The sequence below is a fragment of the Pongo pygmaeus genome, chromosome 15 (assembly GCF_028885625.2).
Source record: "Pongo pygmaeus isolate AG05252 chromosome 15, NHGRI_mPonPyg2-v2.0_pri, whole genome shotgun sequence".
Classification (NCBI taxonomy): Eukaryota; Metazoa; Chordata; class Mammalia; order Primates; family Hominidae; genus Pongo; species Pongo pygmaeus.
The window spans coordinates 19682197-19700815 of record NC_072388.2 but is presented as its reverse complement, the minus strand read 5'-3'; the positions used below and the strand labels follow the sequence as shown (position 1 = coordinate 19700815).

Here is an 18619-nt window from a genome sequence, read left to right as displayed (position 1 = left end):
CTGTTTTAGGTCTTTTTTTTTCTTTTTTTTTTTTTAAGAAACTGTAATCAGCCACCACCTTGAGGAATCAATGACAGTACAAAGCAAATATAATGTTGGGTAAGAGTGTATCAAAGCAGTGGAAGGGTTGACTGACACTATCAATACCCTCCTCTGCATAACCCGTTTGCATTTTCCATGTGTTAGCACACGGCCCAACTTTCAACTGTCAGTGCCTCTGTGCCTGAGGGGATCTTTCTGGCAACTGGAGCTTTCTTTGCCCATGTACATAGTAAACCCTGAATACTAGAAAATTAATATCCCTGGTAATTAATAAAATTAATATCGTTCAACCAATGGCTGACAGGAGTTGGTAAATGGAAGCCAGTCAACAAGATGACCTCAATGATCTCCATCATCTCTGGTATTCACATCACTGTGCAATCCCATTCTACACTGTATAAGGGTGGGTCTGTGTGACCAACAGAATACAGCCGAAGTGGCCAGAATCGCCCTGTGGATCTCAGGAGGAAGACTTAGTTGGAGGGTGGTTTGTGCTTGCTGAGACAGCACCTCAGGGATGATGGCAGACGGAGGTAACCACAGCACCAATTTGCTGGCTGCAGAGACTGCAAGTTTAGAACAATAGCTGCAAGAATGGGGAAGAGTGATGTTGATGGTGGATAAAGTCTTATGGGAAAGAGCTTGGTTTTCACCTGCCATCATGGACTTGGTTTCTTTGGTGCTTCAGTTATCTACTATCTAGATCCATCTGTTCTGTCTGCTGTTTCCTCTTTTGTTATGTTTTGGTGCTTGGCTGACTACCTTGTTCCCATTCTAGCACCTAACATTTTTGACTCCAATAAATGCACCAGCGATCAACAGCAAAGATTCCATGAAATTTGCAGCAATCTACTAAAAACTCAATGCAGAGCTATGGACTGGTGGAAACAAATCTTCACACTGAAGGAAGAAAAGCCTGAAATGTGTTTCATGGCTATGATCATTTATCTCACTGCAGTTGTTTGGATGGGACAGCAAGTCCACAACCTGCTTCTCAACTACCTGATACTGACTTTCTTACTGTTGCTTCCTCAACTAAACCAACAAGGAATCATTTCAAACCACACTGGAAAGGCCAAAGGGAGATAAACAAGCTTCTCGAACAAAAAGAAAAGAAAAATGAATAATTCATCTGCTTTATTCAATGTGATTAATGACATATACATTGTCCCTAGGAACAGTTTCTGCTATACTATCTAGATTCTAAAATGTTAAAGAAGTAGCTCTTTGTTCTCCCTCACTCTGCCCTTAATTATTCAATAGTCTAAATCCAATGGGATAAAAGAAAAAAAAAAGAAAGAAATTCACACTTACCAAGTAAGTGTCTTCAAGTCAAACACAGTTAGAAGCATTTTCATTGGTGGTCTTACATGGATAACTCATTAGACAGTATGACTTGTTTTGATTTTTCTCACCCAAGTTAATGGAATTCTTACATTAAACAACTTCCTTTAAAATAATACAGTGGTGAATTCTATCCTTTAGTACAGTTAAAGTGACTTTGGATCATTGTTTAAGTTGGTCCTTGCTTTAGTTTGATACCAGGTAGTGGTCTGTGGCTACAGGAATCTTGTTCTACTGTCTGCTTCCACTGCCTGCTTAAAAAACTGTCTAGCTTCATGAATACAGAGACCAAGTTTACCTCTTCTGATGAAGAGACCAATTAAGATTCATTCCTCGGCCGGGCGCAGTGGTTCACACCTGTAATCCCAGCACTTTGGGAGGCCGAGGTGGGCGGATCACAGATTAGGAGATCAAGACCATCCTGGCTAACACGGTGAAACCCTGTCTCTACTAAAAATACAAAAAAAAATTAGCTGGGCGTGGTGGCGGGCGCCTGTAGTCCCAGCTACTCAGGAGGCTGAGGCAGGAGAATGGCGTGAACCCGGGAGGCAGAGCTTGCGGTGAGCCCAGATCGCGCCACTGCACTCCAGCCTGGGTGACAGAGTGAGACTCTGTCTCAAAAAAAAAAAAAAAAATTCATTCCTTCATTCCTCATTCTGTTTTTTTACTGTGGAAAAAAGAACCTGATGGAACAAAATTAAATTAATTCTATACCCTAGTATATGTAGGTTTCACCTTTATGCAAAACTTAGCGTTTTGTAGGGAACATTGATCCTTTCTCCCAAACGAGGAAGATCTAACAGCGTTAGAGCTCTTATGCCCTTGCACTTAGACTTCAAGTTAGTACATCCTTAAAGGCTTTTTCACAGCAGACTTCCAAAAGATTGTACTTAGGATTTTTGGTACACTTTTAATTTTGGATTTTCAGCTGACTTTAGCTATGACAGAGAGTAGGTTAAGACTCATGTGTATGACCTTTACTCTAAGACCAGCTAGTAAAGGACTAGTCTTTTATGTTAGCCAAAATTCATTTCAATAGAAAATAATCATTTCTAATTAATTTCTTCGACCAGAATAAGCCTTGAAAGGTAAGCCTCAATGTTCTTATTTACGGTAATACTGCTTGTTTCAGTCCCAATAGGTTTGGCATAGGAGATAGTGATCACACTGGTGCCTGACAATTTTTTTAGATAGTTGTCTGAAAAATGCAAGGCTGTTGGTGAGAGCAGACATGAGGTGATGATAGTTGGCCTCTCGTCTCCATAGATTTTGTAACTCCTTGGTGAGTTGTGTGTGTGTGTGTGTGTGTGTGTGTGTTTCTAATAATCATTATAATCATGATAATAATCATTCTCTACCTCTCAGTAGCTAGAAATTTACAGTAGTTGAAATCTGTAGCAATAGACCTCTGAGGGTCAAATATATGATATATTTGGAACAATTCTTAAATGGATTAACAAGCTGTAATATAGTTTTGTGAGTTTATTCCACTGATGCTGTACCTTGTGGTATTAAATGAGTGTTGTTTTCTCCCCTTTAATATTGCTGTAAACAGTGGTGCCCATTGTGGGATATGTTTTATTTTTTAAATGTTTTATATGAGAACTATCTCAAATGTACATGTGTTTCTTCATTGTAAATAAGCCTGTCTTCTTATGGGGATTTTTTTTGTGTGTATACATTCTACTGATTAATTACTTTTGCAGTTTGAATCCTATATTATTTCTTCTACTTTGTTATATGTAAAAGGAGAAAAATGTTAGAAGCTGGGGGGAAAAAACAGCAGAAGTGATGGTATAACACTTCTGAGGCTGGACTATAAAAGATCTCTCTCTCTCTCTCTGTCTCTCTCTCGCTCTGTCTTTCTCTCTCTCGACACACTATAAAGAGACCCATGTGATAAGAATCTGGGAACTCTTGCCAACAACAGCTATGTGAGCAAACCATCTTGGAAGTGCACCCTCCAATCCTAGCCAAGAGACTAGAGGGAGAGAGAGAAGAAAATCTACCCATATTAAGACTTTGAGTAAGGGAAATGCAGTAAAGAGAGAGGATTGTAATTCCTTTCCCTGTTTTTTCTATGCCCAAAAGTTTTTACACAGCTGTGATTATTCTGCATATTCAATTATGCACCCTGGTTTTCTTGATTCATTGTTATGTCATAAGCAGTTCACCATTTTTATGCAGTCTTAATGAACATCCTTTATTTGCTATGTGGTAGGTAAAATTTCAGTGAATAGACCCAAGATTCCCTGCCCTAATCCCCAGAATCTTGAATGTGATGCAATATTACTCTGGTGATTGTGTTGGGTTCTATGGCACAGTTGACTTTTTGTTTTGTTTTGTTTTGTTTTATTTTATTTTTTGAGACAGAGTCACCTCTGTCCCCCAGACTGGAGTGCAGTGGTGCAATCTCGGCTCACTGCAACCTCAGCCTCCCGAGTTCAAGCAATTCTCTTGCCTCAGCCTCCCTAGTAGCTGGGATTACAAGTGCCCACCACCACGCTCAGCTAATTTTTTTGTATTTTTAGTAGAGATGGGGTTTCACCATGTTGGCCAGGCTGGTTTTGATCCTGACCTCAAGTAATCCACCCAACTCGGCATCCCAAAGAGTTAGGATTACAGGCGTGAGCCACCACGCTGAACAAACAGTTGACTTTTTTTTTTTTTGGAGATGGGGTCTCGTTCTGTTGCCCAGGCTGGACTGCAATGGCACGATCTCGGCTCACTGCAACCTCCGCCTCCCAGGTTCAAGCAATTCTCCTGCCTCAGCCTCCCAAGTAGTTGGGATTACAGGTGCCCACCACCACACCTGGCTAATTTTTGTATTTTTAGTAGAGAGACAGGGTTTGAGACCAGCTGGTCTCAAACTCCTGACCTCAGGTGATCCACCCACTTCGGCCTCCCAAAGTGCTGGAATTACAGGTGTGAGCCACCGCACTGGGCCCACAGTTGACTTTTTAAAAGGGAGATATCTATGTACCGGTTGACATGAGACCTTAAAAACACATGAACTTTGGAAGATTAAGCCAGAAAGATTCCAAGCATGAGATGAACTTCACATGCCATTGCTGGTTTGAAGATGGTGGGACTCACATGAAAAGGAGTGCAGATTGCTTTAAGGAGCTCAGAAGTGCCCCCAGCCCACAAACATTAAGAATATGCGAACTTTAGTCCCACATCTACATGGACTAGAATTCTGATAATAATAAGAACTGGCCAGACACGGTGGCTCACACTAGTAATCCCAGCACTTTGGGAGGCTGAGGCAAGCAGATCACTTGAGGTCAAGAGTTCGAGATCAGCCTGGCCAACAAGATGAAACTTCATCTCTACTAAAAATAGGAAAATTAGCCAGGCATGGTGGCGAGTGCCTGTAATCCCAGCTACTTGGGAAGCTGAGGCAGAAGAATTGCTTGAACCAAGGAGGCAGAGGTTACAGTGAGCCGAAATCATACCACTGCACTCCAGCCTCAGCAACAGAGCAAGACTCCATCTCAGAAAAAAAAAAAAAGCACCTGTAATCACAACTCAGGAGGCTGAGTCCGGAGGATTGCTTGAGCTCAAGAGTTCAAAACCAGCCTAGGCAACATAACAGGACCCTGTCTCTACAAAAAATATATATATTAATTAGCCAGGTATGGTAGTATGTGCCTATAGCCCTAGCTACTTGGGCGGCTGAGGTGAGAGAATTCCCTGAGCCCAGGAATTTGATCCTGCAGTGACCTATGATCATGCCACTGCCCTCTACCCTTGGCAACAGAGAAACACCTTGTCTCTAAATTTTAAAAAATATATAAAAAATAGACTGGGCACGGTAGCTCACGCCTGTAATCCCAGCACTTTGGGAGGCCAAGGTGGGTGGATCACAAGGTCAGGAAATCAAGACCACCCTGGGTAACATGGTGAAACCCTGTCTCTGCTAAAAATACAAAAAATTAGCCAAGTATGGTGGAGGGCGCCTGTATTCCCAGCTACTCGGGAGGCTGAGGCAGGAGAATGGCATGAACCAGGGAGGCGGAGCTTGCAGTGAGCCGGGATCACGCCACTGCACTCCAGCCTGTGTGACAGAGCAAGACACTGTCTAAAAATATATATATATATATATATATATATATATATATATATATATATAAAATAGAAAAAAATTTAAAGAATTAACTTGGAAGAGGACTCTGAACTCTGGGTGAGCACTTGAGTACTCACCCAGCCAATGCCTCGACTTTACTATGGTTATGTCTTAAGCATAGAACTCAGCTGAACTTGCTTGGGCTTATCACCTACAGAACTACAAGCTAATATATGGGTATTGTGGTAATTTGTTATGCAGCAATAGAAACTAATACAACTTTAAAATATTCCATTGATCATAGCATTCACCATATCATTTGCATAATATTGTTTTCCCTAACTGATAACTATATGAACAATTCATACTCACCAAGTCCAAAGCCCTTAAATATCATTTCTATGGCTTCTTTGGTTTTCTTGTAAACTGGAAAAAAACAAAGCCTCATTTCCAGCCTGCATTTATTTAAATGAGAGCTCAAAAAAATGAATTATTAGACAAAAGGAACATGAACATTTCGGTGGCCTGGATTCACGTTGTCAAGATTACTTTCCAGTATGACTATGTCTGTTCAAATTCAATCTCAAATGTTCATTTTATAAATTAGAATGAAAAAGCACTCCTATCTCACCCAAAGAGAATTTTGCTTAATCTTTGACTGCAAAAAAATATATATATGTAACATACGACTGGCCATACAATTCTGTTAACTTGGAGCAGCCCTCACTTTTGATGTCCCAATCACCTGCAATCTGAGCTTCTGCTCTCTGATAGGCTTTATCTCATGTGGAGGTAGCCACACAACAATCGTGTACTCTCTAAACCTAGCTGACAGCAAGTTGTAGCATTTAACAGACTTCATTAAAAGATTTGAAGAGAACATAAGGGAATTATAAAGCAGGAAAGGAAAATCTTAACATTTACTGTAAATTTTTATTGTGCTTAATGCCTACTGACTACATCTTGTCATAGGAATCGCCTACTGGCTCTCCTGCCTCACCCAGATTTGCCACCAAATTGTTTATGTTCACTCTTCCTTCCCATTCCCATCTTCTATAGACTCCCCTGATTATGTTCATGCTCCCCAAGTCTAAAGCCCCTAAACTTCAATTCTAGCCTGAGTTATAAACCTCCAAAATATGTTAAGATTATATTTATTTATCGAGGATGCACATAATGAAGATAGCCTTTCATAATTAATCAGACTACTTAACATCTCACTCTGAAACATTTGCATTTGGATTTCCAAAGTTCAGAGTCCCACCAAAGAAAATGAGTATCACCACAGTGATCCTTCCAGAGCAACAATCCACCCGAACGACAAACTCCATCTAATAGCTTTAGATCCACAAGATACAAGTAGTGGTCAGGATTTCACCTTCCACAAACCAAGGGTAGAGAAATACTGAGTTCCAGTCCCAGAGGTCCTACCACATAATACTTAGTGAAAATTCAAGACTAGAATTGAAATAACTAAACTTAAATAAAGCTTACTGTGTGCCACTACTTCTCTGAGTAACACTAGATATAGCTATAAATAGAGATACAGATGATATAGAGAGTCATAACTCACAACAGCCTTGTGAGGTAGATACTCATTATTCTCACTTTCTGGATAAGGAAATAAACCAAAAAAAAAAAAAATAGTGACTGACTTAAGACCACCCAACTAGAAAGTAGCAAACTCAAATCCAGGCAGTCTGGTTCCAAAGTCCCAGTCTTAACTCACAGCAGGCATACACTCAGGAAATACAACTTCTCGCTGCTGTGGTTGACTTTTGAATTTTGGTGCAGCCAAAGAGGCCTCATAGTCACTGTGTCTCTCACAGCACAGAGGTAAGAGGCAGACTCTTTCATCTGGAGCTCCTTCAAAAGGAGGTAACTGTACCCTTTAGAGCGACTAAGGAATGAAGAAACATGACCTTTCTCGTCCAAACCATCCAGAACATTGTAAGAGAGAAATGTGGGTGCTTCTCCAGCATGTTGCTGGTACCAGAACAGCCCGTTGAACCCAGATGTCTGGTACGTGCAATTGATCTGGACAATGGCTCCTTCCGTAGCTGTCATCTCAGTGGGCTGGTCAATGTTTTGTCCTGTAGTGCCTAAGACAAGATACACGACTGTTACTAGGGCAGCACTCCTGGAAACCCATTATTATTAAAAATGATGTCTCCATGTGGTCACAAAAGAACTGCCATTAAGGAGAGATTCTTAGAAATAAATGGCAGCAAAGTAGTTATTATTTGATATCCAATAACCATTAGCACCACATAAAGAAAATATCTATTAAGAAATACTCTTTTGTTACAAGTATCAGAAATGGCAATCATTTAGCTGAAAGAAAATTGTTTTGAAAACTCCCAGCAGCATTTGCTATTAGATTGAGACTTACCTCCCATCTTCATGGAAACATAAAGAAGGAAAGCTCCCCACATCTGCTGCAGGGTACCATGAGCCTGGCACTGCATCCCCGGTTCCTGAGCCATTGGAGTCTGCAGAAGGTAGACACTTCATGTGGGTGAGGGAAGGAAGCTCAGTCTGGATGCAAAACCCAGTAGAATTACAAGGGGAGGAGCCCCTTTCTTAAAGGGATGACTTTCAACTTCCTTCTAAGGAGAAGCTATAGGTTCTGTTACTACAAAATTGTCTTCACATGAACATTTCCTACTGAGAAATCCACAGGTTTTAATCCAAGTGATTCTGGTAAAGTTGAAAAAGCATAATGTATAAAGAACAGAGATGGTAAATGGGAATAACATAAGACAAAGTATTCAATTTCCCCATAAGTGTTTCTCTTCTCAAGACAGGAAAAAATGGAAACATTTTGTTGCAATTAGAGGTGGTGTGTGTGTATGTGTGTTGGTGGTAGTGGTGGTGGTGGTGTTTGTGACAATAAGGAAGAGACAGAGAGTTTTCAACCATCTAAATGGTTGAAATTAATACCTGATCAGGTATTAATTTAAAGTTCAAAAGAAACATAATTTGTATGTCTGTATGTGTATGTACATGTATGAATATACAGGAAGAAATGAGAAAAAACCTATTAACATTAGTTACTGCCAGGCATGGTGGCTTACGCCTGTAATCCCAACATTTTGGGAAGCTGAGGCAGGTGGATCACCTAAGGTCAGGAGTTCGAGACCAGCCTGACCAACATGGTGAAACCCCATCTCTATTAAGAATACAAAACTAGCCAGGCATGGTGGTGCATGCCTGTAATCCCAGCTACTCAGGAGGCTGAGGCAGGAGAATCACTTGAACCTGGGAGGCGGAGGTTGCAGTGAGCTGAGATCACACCATTGCACTCCAGCCTGGGTAACAAGAGCAAAACCCTCTCTTAAAAAAAAAAAAAAAATTAGTTACTTCAGAGGAGTGAAATCAAAAGCAAATGGTGAAAATGTTAACTTTTTCTTATATATCTCTGTTTCGTTTGACTTGAAATTTGTTACATAATAAACTGAGAATGTGGAAGAAAGAAAAAGAAGGAATAAAAAAGGAAGGAGGAAGACTACGTGTAAAACAGGAAGGAAAAGATGGAGGGAGGAAGAAACCTATATTTCAAACTATTTCCCATGTGTTACAAAAGGAAGTTAACTCTTTTTGATACATAGTTTTCCCAAACTAATGAATGCCTCACATATGATATCTTTACCAAAGTAATTTATATCCCTCATGAACTCTGGATTTATTTCTATTTACTTCATATAGCAACTGTACTTTGTTTCAATAAAGATGATGCTGTCATCTTGTGGCAAAATGTAGCAGTGCAACTTCACACACACACACACACACACACACACCCCTAACATTTTCTTACTTTAGAATTGAAAAGAAACTTAGAAATCATCCAGTCTTTGTCGAGCTCCATCATCTTACAGGGGAAGTTCTTGAAACTCTTGAAGCTTTTATCACAATCTAGGCTTCATATCTTCATTTGTAGTCAATTTCCCAGTGTTATTTAGATTAACATGAATTTTTTTTTTTTTTCAGAGAGAGTCTCTCTCAGTCGCCCATGCTGGAGTGCAGCGGCGGGATCATGGCTCACTGCAGCCTCAACCTTCTGGGCTCAAGCAATCCTTCTGCCTCTGCCTCTCATGTAGCTAGGACTACAGGCATCCAGCTAATTTTTTGTATTTTATTGTTGAGATGCGGTCTCGCTATATTGTGCAGGCTGCTCTTGAACTCCAGGCTGCAAGCGATCCTCCTGCCTCAGCCTCCCAAACTGTTGGGAATACAGAGCCACTGTGCCCTGCCCAACATTAAATATGAAAAAATGAATAAACGGATTTCTGAAGCTACTTGTCCTGGTATATGTAGGTCACTCGAGGATCAATTTGATGTCAGATCTACTCCAGGTAATTTTAAACATTAGATTTATATTTGAAACCACAGCTTTTTTTTTCTGCCCACAGCATTTAACATGTGTGGCAGTTTCAACTATTAATTTATTCAGAAGTACATACTGAGAAATTATTACATGCCACGCACTATGCTAGTAGTGCTGGGGATTCAAAGCTAAGCAAAACCCATATTCTAGTGAAGGGAGACAAGCAGTAAACAAACAAGTAAATACAGTGTGTCAAATGGTGGCAAGTGCTGAGAGAAAAATAAAATAGGGAAGGGAAAGGAGAGAGTCAACAGAAACCTCTCTGATTAGGTGATGCCTGAACAGAAACCTGAAGATGATGGTGGAATCCTGATGAGTATTTGGGGAGGGAAGGGGATCAGTTGAGACTTCATAACACCTCTAAGAAATTAGAGGTCATTCAAATAACATGCAAACAAGGTTATTCCCCACAGTTCCCTATCCAGGGATCCTACTGGAAACATTTCCAGCCTCTCAAAACAAAATAATGAGGATTTAGTGAGGAAAGATCTCATTAGGGACATACTTCAGAGTAGGGTTTCCCTCGAGGTTGGAATTTTTCTTCAAATCTCTTGGCAGTGTCTTTTTTTCTTTTAATCCAAAAAAGCAACAGCTGATGGAAACTGACATAAAATATGACTGAATATATACAGAAGTCACACTTGTCCAAGAACCCCAAAGACAGGCGTTCTCACAGATTCTGAACACTTATTTGCTGAGCCAAACTCCTAAAAAAAAAATTATAAAGGCTTTCTGAAACAGATGTTGGAGCCCTTTATAGTAGGCTAGACTGAATCTCTGAAGACCATCTCTCCATCCGCTGGACCGTTGCACTCAAGGACAGCCAGCCTCCTCGACAATTGTGCAGCTCTATACATGTGAGTCTAAAAGAATGGAAAAAGCAGCCCTGACACCAGCTATGTTCAAAATAAGGCTGCAGACTAATTTTGGAACTTCAAGACTTTCTGTTATTTTGTCCGAGTGTTAATGTAATCCATCTCTTTTCTCCATCTGTTTCCTCCACTCTTTCCCAAACTGCTAGAATTAAGTTCCTTCTTTTCTTTCTTTCATCTTTTTTTTTTTTTTTTTTTGTTGAGACAGAGTCTCACTCTGTCACCCAGGCTGGAGTGCAGTGGCGCAATCTCGGCTCATGCAAGTTCTGCCTCCTGGGTTCACGCCATTCTCCTGCCTCAGCCTCCCGAGTAACTGGGATTACAGGCGCGTGCCACCATGCCCAGCTAATTTTTTTTGTATTTTTTAGTAGAGACGGGGTTTCACCATGTTAGCCAGGATGGTCTCGATCTCCTGACCTCATGATCCACCCGCCTCGGCCTCCCAAAGTGCTGGGATTACAGGCGTGAGCCACCCTGCCCGGCCAAATTCCTTCTTTTCAAACTTGGGGAAACTCTTTTTGTGTTGAGAAAATGATTCAAAAAAAAACCTTACAACACTATTTTCTTTTCATGTTCTCTTTTTATTAGGGCAGTGATAAACGGCAGAGTTGGGCAGCAATAAACTCACAGGGGTCTTAAAGAATATTCTTCAGTGATTATGCAAACACAAAGAAAGGCTGGATTCACAACCTTTCCCTTCTACAATGAAGAGGGCACTAAGTACTTTTTCCAAAGCAAGCTCGTTTTTTTTAACCTCCGGTAATAGGAAAGAAGGTACTCTTGTGAATTCGATAAAATATGTCTAGGCCGCCTCAAATTCTATCCATTTCCTCTACTCTGCTCTAGCTCTACCAGGATGTCTAACTTGAATAAAGGATGACAGAAGGTGAAACTTCTTTTTGGAAGCAGATGTGGGTTGAGTCTTGTCACAAGGGTAAACAGGAGTCCTTTGATCCTAATGTGTCCAACGCAATGCTGCACCAGCCTTCACTCCTCATCTTCAAGATTTCATAACCGTTGCGTAGTAGTCCAGATCCCAAAGGTCACTGTAGAAACCTAAAGTTTCAAATTTCTGGGTAGAGGCTTGCCCTCCTCGGCACCTCTCTAAATACACTGCAAGAAATGTGTTCACATCAAACTAGCTTGATTTGGGGCAGAGTAGGGGCATAGAAAGCAGCTTATCCTGTGATCCCATAATGCCATAGAGGTCCCTTGAAGGTGTTCTTGACCCTCCCTGTCCTTACCTTCTCAGTGCTACTCTTTCACCTCATTCCCAAAGTCTCTTCCTAGAGTTTCCAGGATAATTGCTTTGTAAAAATATGCTGTTTATTCTCTGATGTCACTGGGCTCTTATTTTCAGATGCCTTTTATATTGAACTTTAACTTTTTGTTATTTTCATGTGTTTTGATTATTTAAATTCTGACCTATCCAATTGGAGAATATCCAATACAGTCTAAAACTTGGGAAATTTTAGAATATTTTGGTTATCTAATTAGCTAGGGTAGATATACTAAAATTGTATTTAACTTTCCTTATCTTAAATATCCTAAGTTTCAAAAGCTAAAAAAGAGGAACAGACCAAAAATAAAATGACACAAATCTGGAAGATAAGGGAGGGGGAAAAGAGGATACACAAATATGGCCTCTACGTTTGCCTTTTTCTTTTTTTTTTTTTTTTTTTTTGAGACAAGGTCTCAACCTGTCACTCAGGAAGGAGTACAGTGGCATCATCATGGCTCACTGCAGCCTCGACCTTCCAGGCTCCAGTGATCCTCCTGTCTCAGCCTCCTGAGGAACTAGGACTACAGGTGCACACCACTATACCTGGCTAATTTTTAAAATTTTTTTCACAGACAGGGTCCCACTATGTTGCCTAGGCTGGTCTCAAACTTCTGGGCTCAAGCGATTCTCCTGCCTCAGCCTCCCAAAATGCTGGGATTACCGGCATGAGCCACCATGCCCGGCCTTTCTTTTGTCTCCTCTAAGGTGGTCCCAGACTGTTCACCTCTCTTGCCAAGAAAGCCAATCCTTCTGTAAACACACTCTTTGTTTCTCCAAAAATCTACCTTCTGGAAGTCTAAGCTGTCTTCCTCTGCAGCCTCTGAACACCAAACACCAAGCTAAAACCACTGTTCTTTACCAAGTCTGCCTGGAAAGGTATCCTGTCTTCAAATCGACCAGCTATAACCCATCTCAGTTTCCTGCCTCCTCCCAGGCAGGGAACCCAGAACCCAGAGGGGTAAAAAGAGCTTTCTTTCAACAGGGAGCCTGGGAGAAATGAAACCAGACTTATGCACAACAAAAGGGGGAAAATCAGACTGACAAAGTAGATAAATTAGGAATAAACTTTTCACTATACGTAAGTATGCATCATGGAAGTCCTTCAAATAATTGCCCCAGTGGTACAATTCTATCTGACTTTAAATATAAAAATTGATTTTCATAAAACATTTCATGAATATAGTATTTGCCTAAGTAGAAGCATACTAGTTTATATTCTTGTATTGACAAAGAAAATTACTTTAGCTCAGACGGGTGCGGTGGCTCACGCCTATAATCCCAGCACTTTGGGAGGCCAAGGTGGGTGGATCATGAGGTCAGGAGTTTGATACCAGCCTGGCCAATATGGTGAAACTCCCTCTCTACTAAAAATACAAAAATTAGCTGGGCGTGGTGGCACGCACCTGTAGTCCCAGCTACTCGGGAGGCTGAGGCAGGAGAATGGCTTGAATCTAGGAGGCAGAGGTTGCAGTGAGCCGAGATCAGGCCACTGTACTCCAGCCTGGGCAACAGAGCAAGACTCCATCACAAAAAAAAAAAAAAAAGAGAAAAAGAAAATTACTTTAGCTCATAATTAGTGTATACATACATACACATATATATATATATATATATATATTTTTTTTTTTTTAAGAGACGGAGTCTCACTCTGTCCCCCAGGCTGGAGTGCAGTGGTGCAATCTCGGCTCACTGCAACCTCCACCTCCCCGGGTCACGCCATTCTCCTGCCTCAGCATCCCGAGTAGCTGGGACTACAGGTGCCCGCCACCATGCCCAGCTAATTTTTGTATTTTTAGTAGAGACGGGGTTTCACCGTGTTAGCCAGGATGGTCTCCATCTCCTGACCTCGTGATCTGTCCGCCTTGGCCTCCAAAAGTGCTGGGATTACAGGCCTGAGCCACCGCGCCCGGCCGCAATTAGTATTTTATGCACAATTTTAATCTCAACTCTTTCTGTTTTTTCTCTATATTCTTTTTTTTCTTTTCTTTTCTTTTTGAGACAGAGTCTGTCTCTGTCACCAGGCTGGAGTGCTGTGGTGCGATCTCGGCTCACTGCAACCTTCGCCTCCTGGGTTCAAGAGATTCTCCTGCCTCAGCCTCCCGAGTAGCTGGGACTACAGGCGCCCACCACCAGACCCAGCTAATTTTTTGTATTTTTAGTAGAGACGGGGTTTCACCATGTTGGCCAGGGTGGTCTCGATCTCTTGACCTCGTGATCTGCCTGCCTTGGCCTCCCAAAGTGCTGGGATTACAGGCGTGAGCCACCACGCCCACCCTCTTTTCTCTATATTCTAACCACAGAAATAAGATTTAGTTTTCCCTTCCATTTTCAAATAAATCAAAGTGTCCTCCTGAAACTCAGGCAATAAAAATCTGATATTTCTTCGTTCTTGGTGGGCAAAGGGCAAGTTTAACATTTTCCACAGACTTCAAAGAGCCAGATATATTCGGTATTATTATTATTACTACTAATAACTCTTGAATGTTAACATATGAATTAAGTTATTTCAGAGAATACTTAAGATAAAATCTCTTTGGAGAATTTCTGATAGAGATTAAATAGTTAAACTTATTAATATTCGCATGCTGTTTATAATTAATCTATTGTCATTTTAATTGCTTTCTGAAAATAGTCATTTGCATTACAAAGATATTTTGTAGTTAAATGAAAGATAAATGCATCTCAAACCATACATACAGTGAAAAGTCTTTATCAAGCAACCTATTCAACAAAAAGAGTGAAACAAACACATTCCAACCCTCTATCTATTTTATCATCTGGTTCAGATACTTGAAAATCTGTAAAGGTCTTTAGAGAGAGTTGCTGTTTGATAGACTGCAATACATAGATATTACACACAAGCACACTAAAGATCAAGTCCTGCACTAATCAATGACTTTTTAACAAACAATAAAAATTCCTTTGTGACCTCATACCAAAAAAAAATCCAATCCCAAACCAATCAACCATATAAATCAACAAATAAATCTAAATTATATCCTGGGGCAATAACAGGCATAAATGTTTCTTGGAGTTTTTTATAATGAAATTATACCCATATTACATGGTGAATGAGGTGGTCCCTTGACCTAAAAGTCCCAGCCATGTGAGCACAAGGGTCAGACAAAAAAGATCAAGAGAAACAATGTATTCAGTCAGGGGGATTTGGCAACATCCATTCAATCTGCCTCAGTCATTCAGAAGATAATTATGGTATTTATCACTTTTAGCATGCTAGACGGGATGACTACTAAGGGAGAAAAACAGAAATTAGACAATGCAACATAATGTATGTGCTCAGAAAATTATAAGCATTGCCCTCAGGGATCGGGAAAGCCTTCTTGAAGGTGAAGACACCGGAACTGAATCCTGAAGGAAAAGTGGGCACTACCTATGTGAAGGGAGCAGAAAAGATAGTGTGTGCATAAGTCCCAAGTTAGAGCACACTACCGTGAGAATCTTGAGGAGTGTCATGCCTCCCAACAATAAGAAGGAATTACAAGTGGTACAATAGTGATATAAATAAGGGCCAGATGAGGAATATTTTTGCATGCTATGGTAAGGAGATGAGATTTTAGCTGAGGACAAAGGGGACAATTATAGTAGGTGAAGAAAAAGTAGATGTGGTCATTATAGGGTGTTTGTTCCACACTGCTCTGCGTCAACTTTAGCCCCTCCTTGGCGAACTCACTTTTTGGTTTGAATTTTCGGTACTTCTCTGTCACTCTCATGTGTCCCTCTTCCTTCATCTGGTAAATCCTGGCTCTCAGCATTTCTCAGTGGACAAGAGTTTCCTCCCATCTAGGAAACTAACCAGCCTCTGGAGGGCTTCTCCTATTAAGTAAACTTAAATAACTAATGGTGACACCACCTCCTCTTTTAAAAAACAATTTGACTCTATCTTGTTTACCTCATAATTCCTAGGCATCAATCATCCGATAAAAGCATTCACTTACAACATCATTGTGCTCTGTTTTCTCTTATCAGACTTCACCATTCATCTCAGCAGACTACAAAAAAGACATGGGAAAGACCAAAAATACATCGCTGGACACCGTGGTGACAGATTTCATTCTTCTGGGCTTGTCTCACCCCCCAAATCTAAGAAGCCTCTTCTTCCTGGTCTTCTTCATCATTTACATCCTCACTCAGCTGGGGAACCTGCTCATTCTGCTCACCGTGTGGGCTGACCTGAAGCTCCGTCCTCGCCCCATGTACATTCTTCTGGGAGTGTTCTCATTCCTGGACATGTGGCTCTCCTCAGTCATCGTTCCTCGGCTTATTTTGGATTTTACTCCTTCCAGCAAGGCTATCCTGTTTGGTGACTGTGTGGCTCAACTGTTTTTCTTTCACTTCCTGGGCAGCACCCGGTGCTTCTTCTACACCTTGATGGCCTATGACAGGTACCTGGCAATATGTCAGCCCCTGCGCTACCCAGTGCTCATGAATGGGAGGTTATGCACAGTCCTTGTGGCAGGAGCTTGGGTCGCTGGCTCCATTCATGGGTCTATCCAGGCCACCCTGACCTTCCGCCTGCCCTACTGTGGGCCCAGTCAGGTGGATTACTTTATCTGTGACATCCCTGAAGTATTGAGACTGGCCTGTGCTGACACAGCTGTCAATCAGCTTGTGACCTTTGTGGACATTGAGGTAGTGGCTGCCAGTTGCTTCATGTTAATTCTGCTCTCCTATGCCAACATAGTCCATGCCATCCTGAAGATGCGCACCACTGATGGGAGGCGCCGGGCCTTCTCCACCTGTGGCTCCCACCTAACTGTAGTCACAGTCTACTATGTCCCCTGTATTTTCATCTACCTCAGGCCGGGCTCCAAGAGTCCCCTGGATGGGGCAGTGGCTGTGTTTTTCACTGTTGTCACTCCATTACTGAACCCCCTCATCTACACACTGAGGAACCAGGAAGTGAAGTCTGCCCTGAAGAGGATGACAGCAGGTCGAAGGGCTGTGAATGAAAATAAGTAACTGCATCTGCATCATCATCACTGCCACTCTCTTCAGCTACTGCTGCATGTGACAAATGCCCAATAAACTGCTAATGATTTAAAGTGAATTTACTTTCATTTTCTTTGGCAGAAAATTCTGAATTCTTTTGACCCAAAATCTTTTCCCCTAATTAAACTGGTTCAAGTTGTTTTACATAATCTTTTAGAAATAAATGGATACATTACTTCTATCACCTCTGACTATCTTGTGAGATGAGAAAATGCCTTACCAAAGGTTGAATAGGATGAGAATGTGTCAATGTCTTAGAAGGTATATCATACCAGAAAATTTGAAAAGAATAAAAAGGGGGCTCCATAACCCCTTTTTTCATTGTCTTTGCTCCTAATCCTAGACCTCTCTAAATTCCATTTCTTTGCTTGTGCATGGCATGAATATTTCCAAGCACTTGAACTTGAAAATTCTGGATTATTTGTGTTTTTTTCCTGTCCCTCACCCTCGTCATGTGCTAACACATCAGATTCTGTCTCCTCAAAACTATGAAACCAGCTCAAACTGATTCGATGTAGACCGTCTCTCTTTATTCCTGACTAGTCTTTTATCCTTTTCTTCCTCATCTAGACCACAATCAAAATTACCCTCTGAAACACAGAATCTGTAGGACTCTTCGGTGAATGTAGAATGAGTAAGGCCAGGCTCCTTAATCTGGAATTCAAAGTCCAGTGCAATCTTAGCCTCACATACATGTTCTCTCAAGCCATTTCCTCCGTTTCCCTCTCCCACCCTCAGTGATTTATTGCCGTTCCGTGAGCATGCCCTATATTTGCCTGTACTCTTTTGCTCAAGCTCTCTTCTCTGCCTAGAATATAAGTCCTCCCTCTCCATATTGACCAAGTGACAATGTACGCTTCCTTCAGATCCATATTAAATACTTCCTCATCTGTTTTTCCCAGGCAGGACTTAACTCTTCTTCCCTGGTATTGCCATGGCTTCTTTACTATAGACCTTGCCACAGTCTGTCATGTACTACAGTCAAGAATTTATCTCTCACCGGGCACAGTGGCTCACGCCTGTAATCCCAGCACTTTGAGAGGCCGAGGCGGGCAGATCACGGAGTCGGGAGTTCAAGACCAGCCTGGCCAACATAGTGAAACCCCATCTCTACTAAAAATACAAAAAGTTAGCCAGGCATGGTTGCAGACACCTGTAATCCCAACTACTTGGGAGGCTGAGGCAGGAGAATTGCTTGAACCCAGGAGGTAGAGGTTGCAGTGAGCGGAGATTGCACCACTGCACTCCAGCCTAGGCAACAGTACGAGACTTCATCTAAAAAAAAAAAAAAAAAACAAACAAAAAAAAAGTCTAAAAAAGGAATTTATCTCTCTTTCCACTTCAAATGGATTGTGAGCCCTCAAAGGACATAAAACATTCATTTGTGTTTGTCTGCCTCTATTGCCTAATAACTACAAGCAGACACAGAAATCAATATTGGCTGCTGAATTTTTTTTTTCTTTTTGAGACGGAGTTTCTCCCTGTCGCCCAGGCTGGAGTACAGTGGTGCAATCTCGGCTCACTGCAAACTCCACCTCCCGGGTTCACACCATTCTCCTGCCTCAGCCTCCCCAGTAGCTGGGACTACAGGAGCCCACCACCACGCCCGGCTA

At 41.4% G+C, this 18619-nt stretch overlaps 2 protein-coding genes and 1 gene segment (V, D, J or C); 2 read left to right on the top strand and 1 right to left on the bottom strand.

Annotated features, from left to right (window-relative positions):
- The first annotated feature begins 672 nt into the window (after window positions 1–672).
- LOC129013018 (ADP-ribosylation factor-like protein 6-interacting protein 1) lies at window positions 673–1131 on the top strand. Its single transcript, XM_054449297.2, has one exon. It carries the CDS (start codon window positions 673–675, stop codon window positions 1129–1131), a length of 459 nt encoding a protein of 152 aa, XP_054305272.2.
- A 5881-nt stretch (window positions 1132–7012) lies between these two features.
- LOC129012940 (T cell receptor alpha variable 1-2-like) lies at window positions 7013–7941 on the bottom strand. The segment is given in 2 exon segments: window positions 7013–7557; window positions 7848–7941. Coding segments are annotated over 2 exon segments (471 nt in total).
- A 7978-nt stretch (window positions 7942–15919) lies between these two features.
- LOC129012939 (olfactory receptor 10G2-like) lies at window positions 15920–17028 on the top strand. Its single transcript, XM_054449110.2, has one exon. The coding sequence runs from the start codon at window positions 16020–16022 to the stop codon at window positions 16974–16976; it is 957 nt and encodes a 318-aa protein (XP_054305085.2). The 5' UTR covers window positions 15920–16019; the 3' UTR covers window positions 16977–17028.
- The last annotated feature ends 1591 nt before the right edge of the window (window positions 17029–18619 follow it).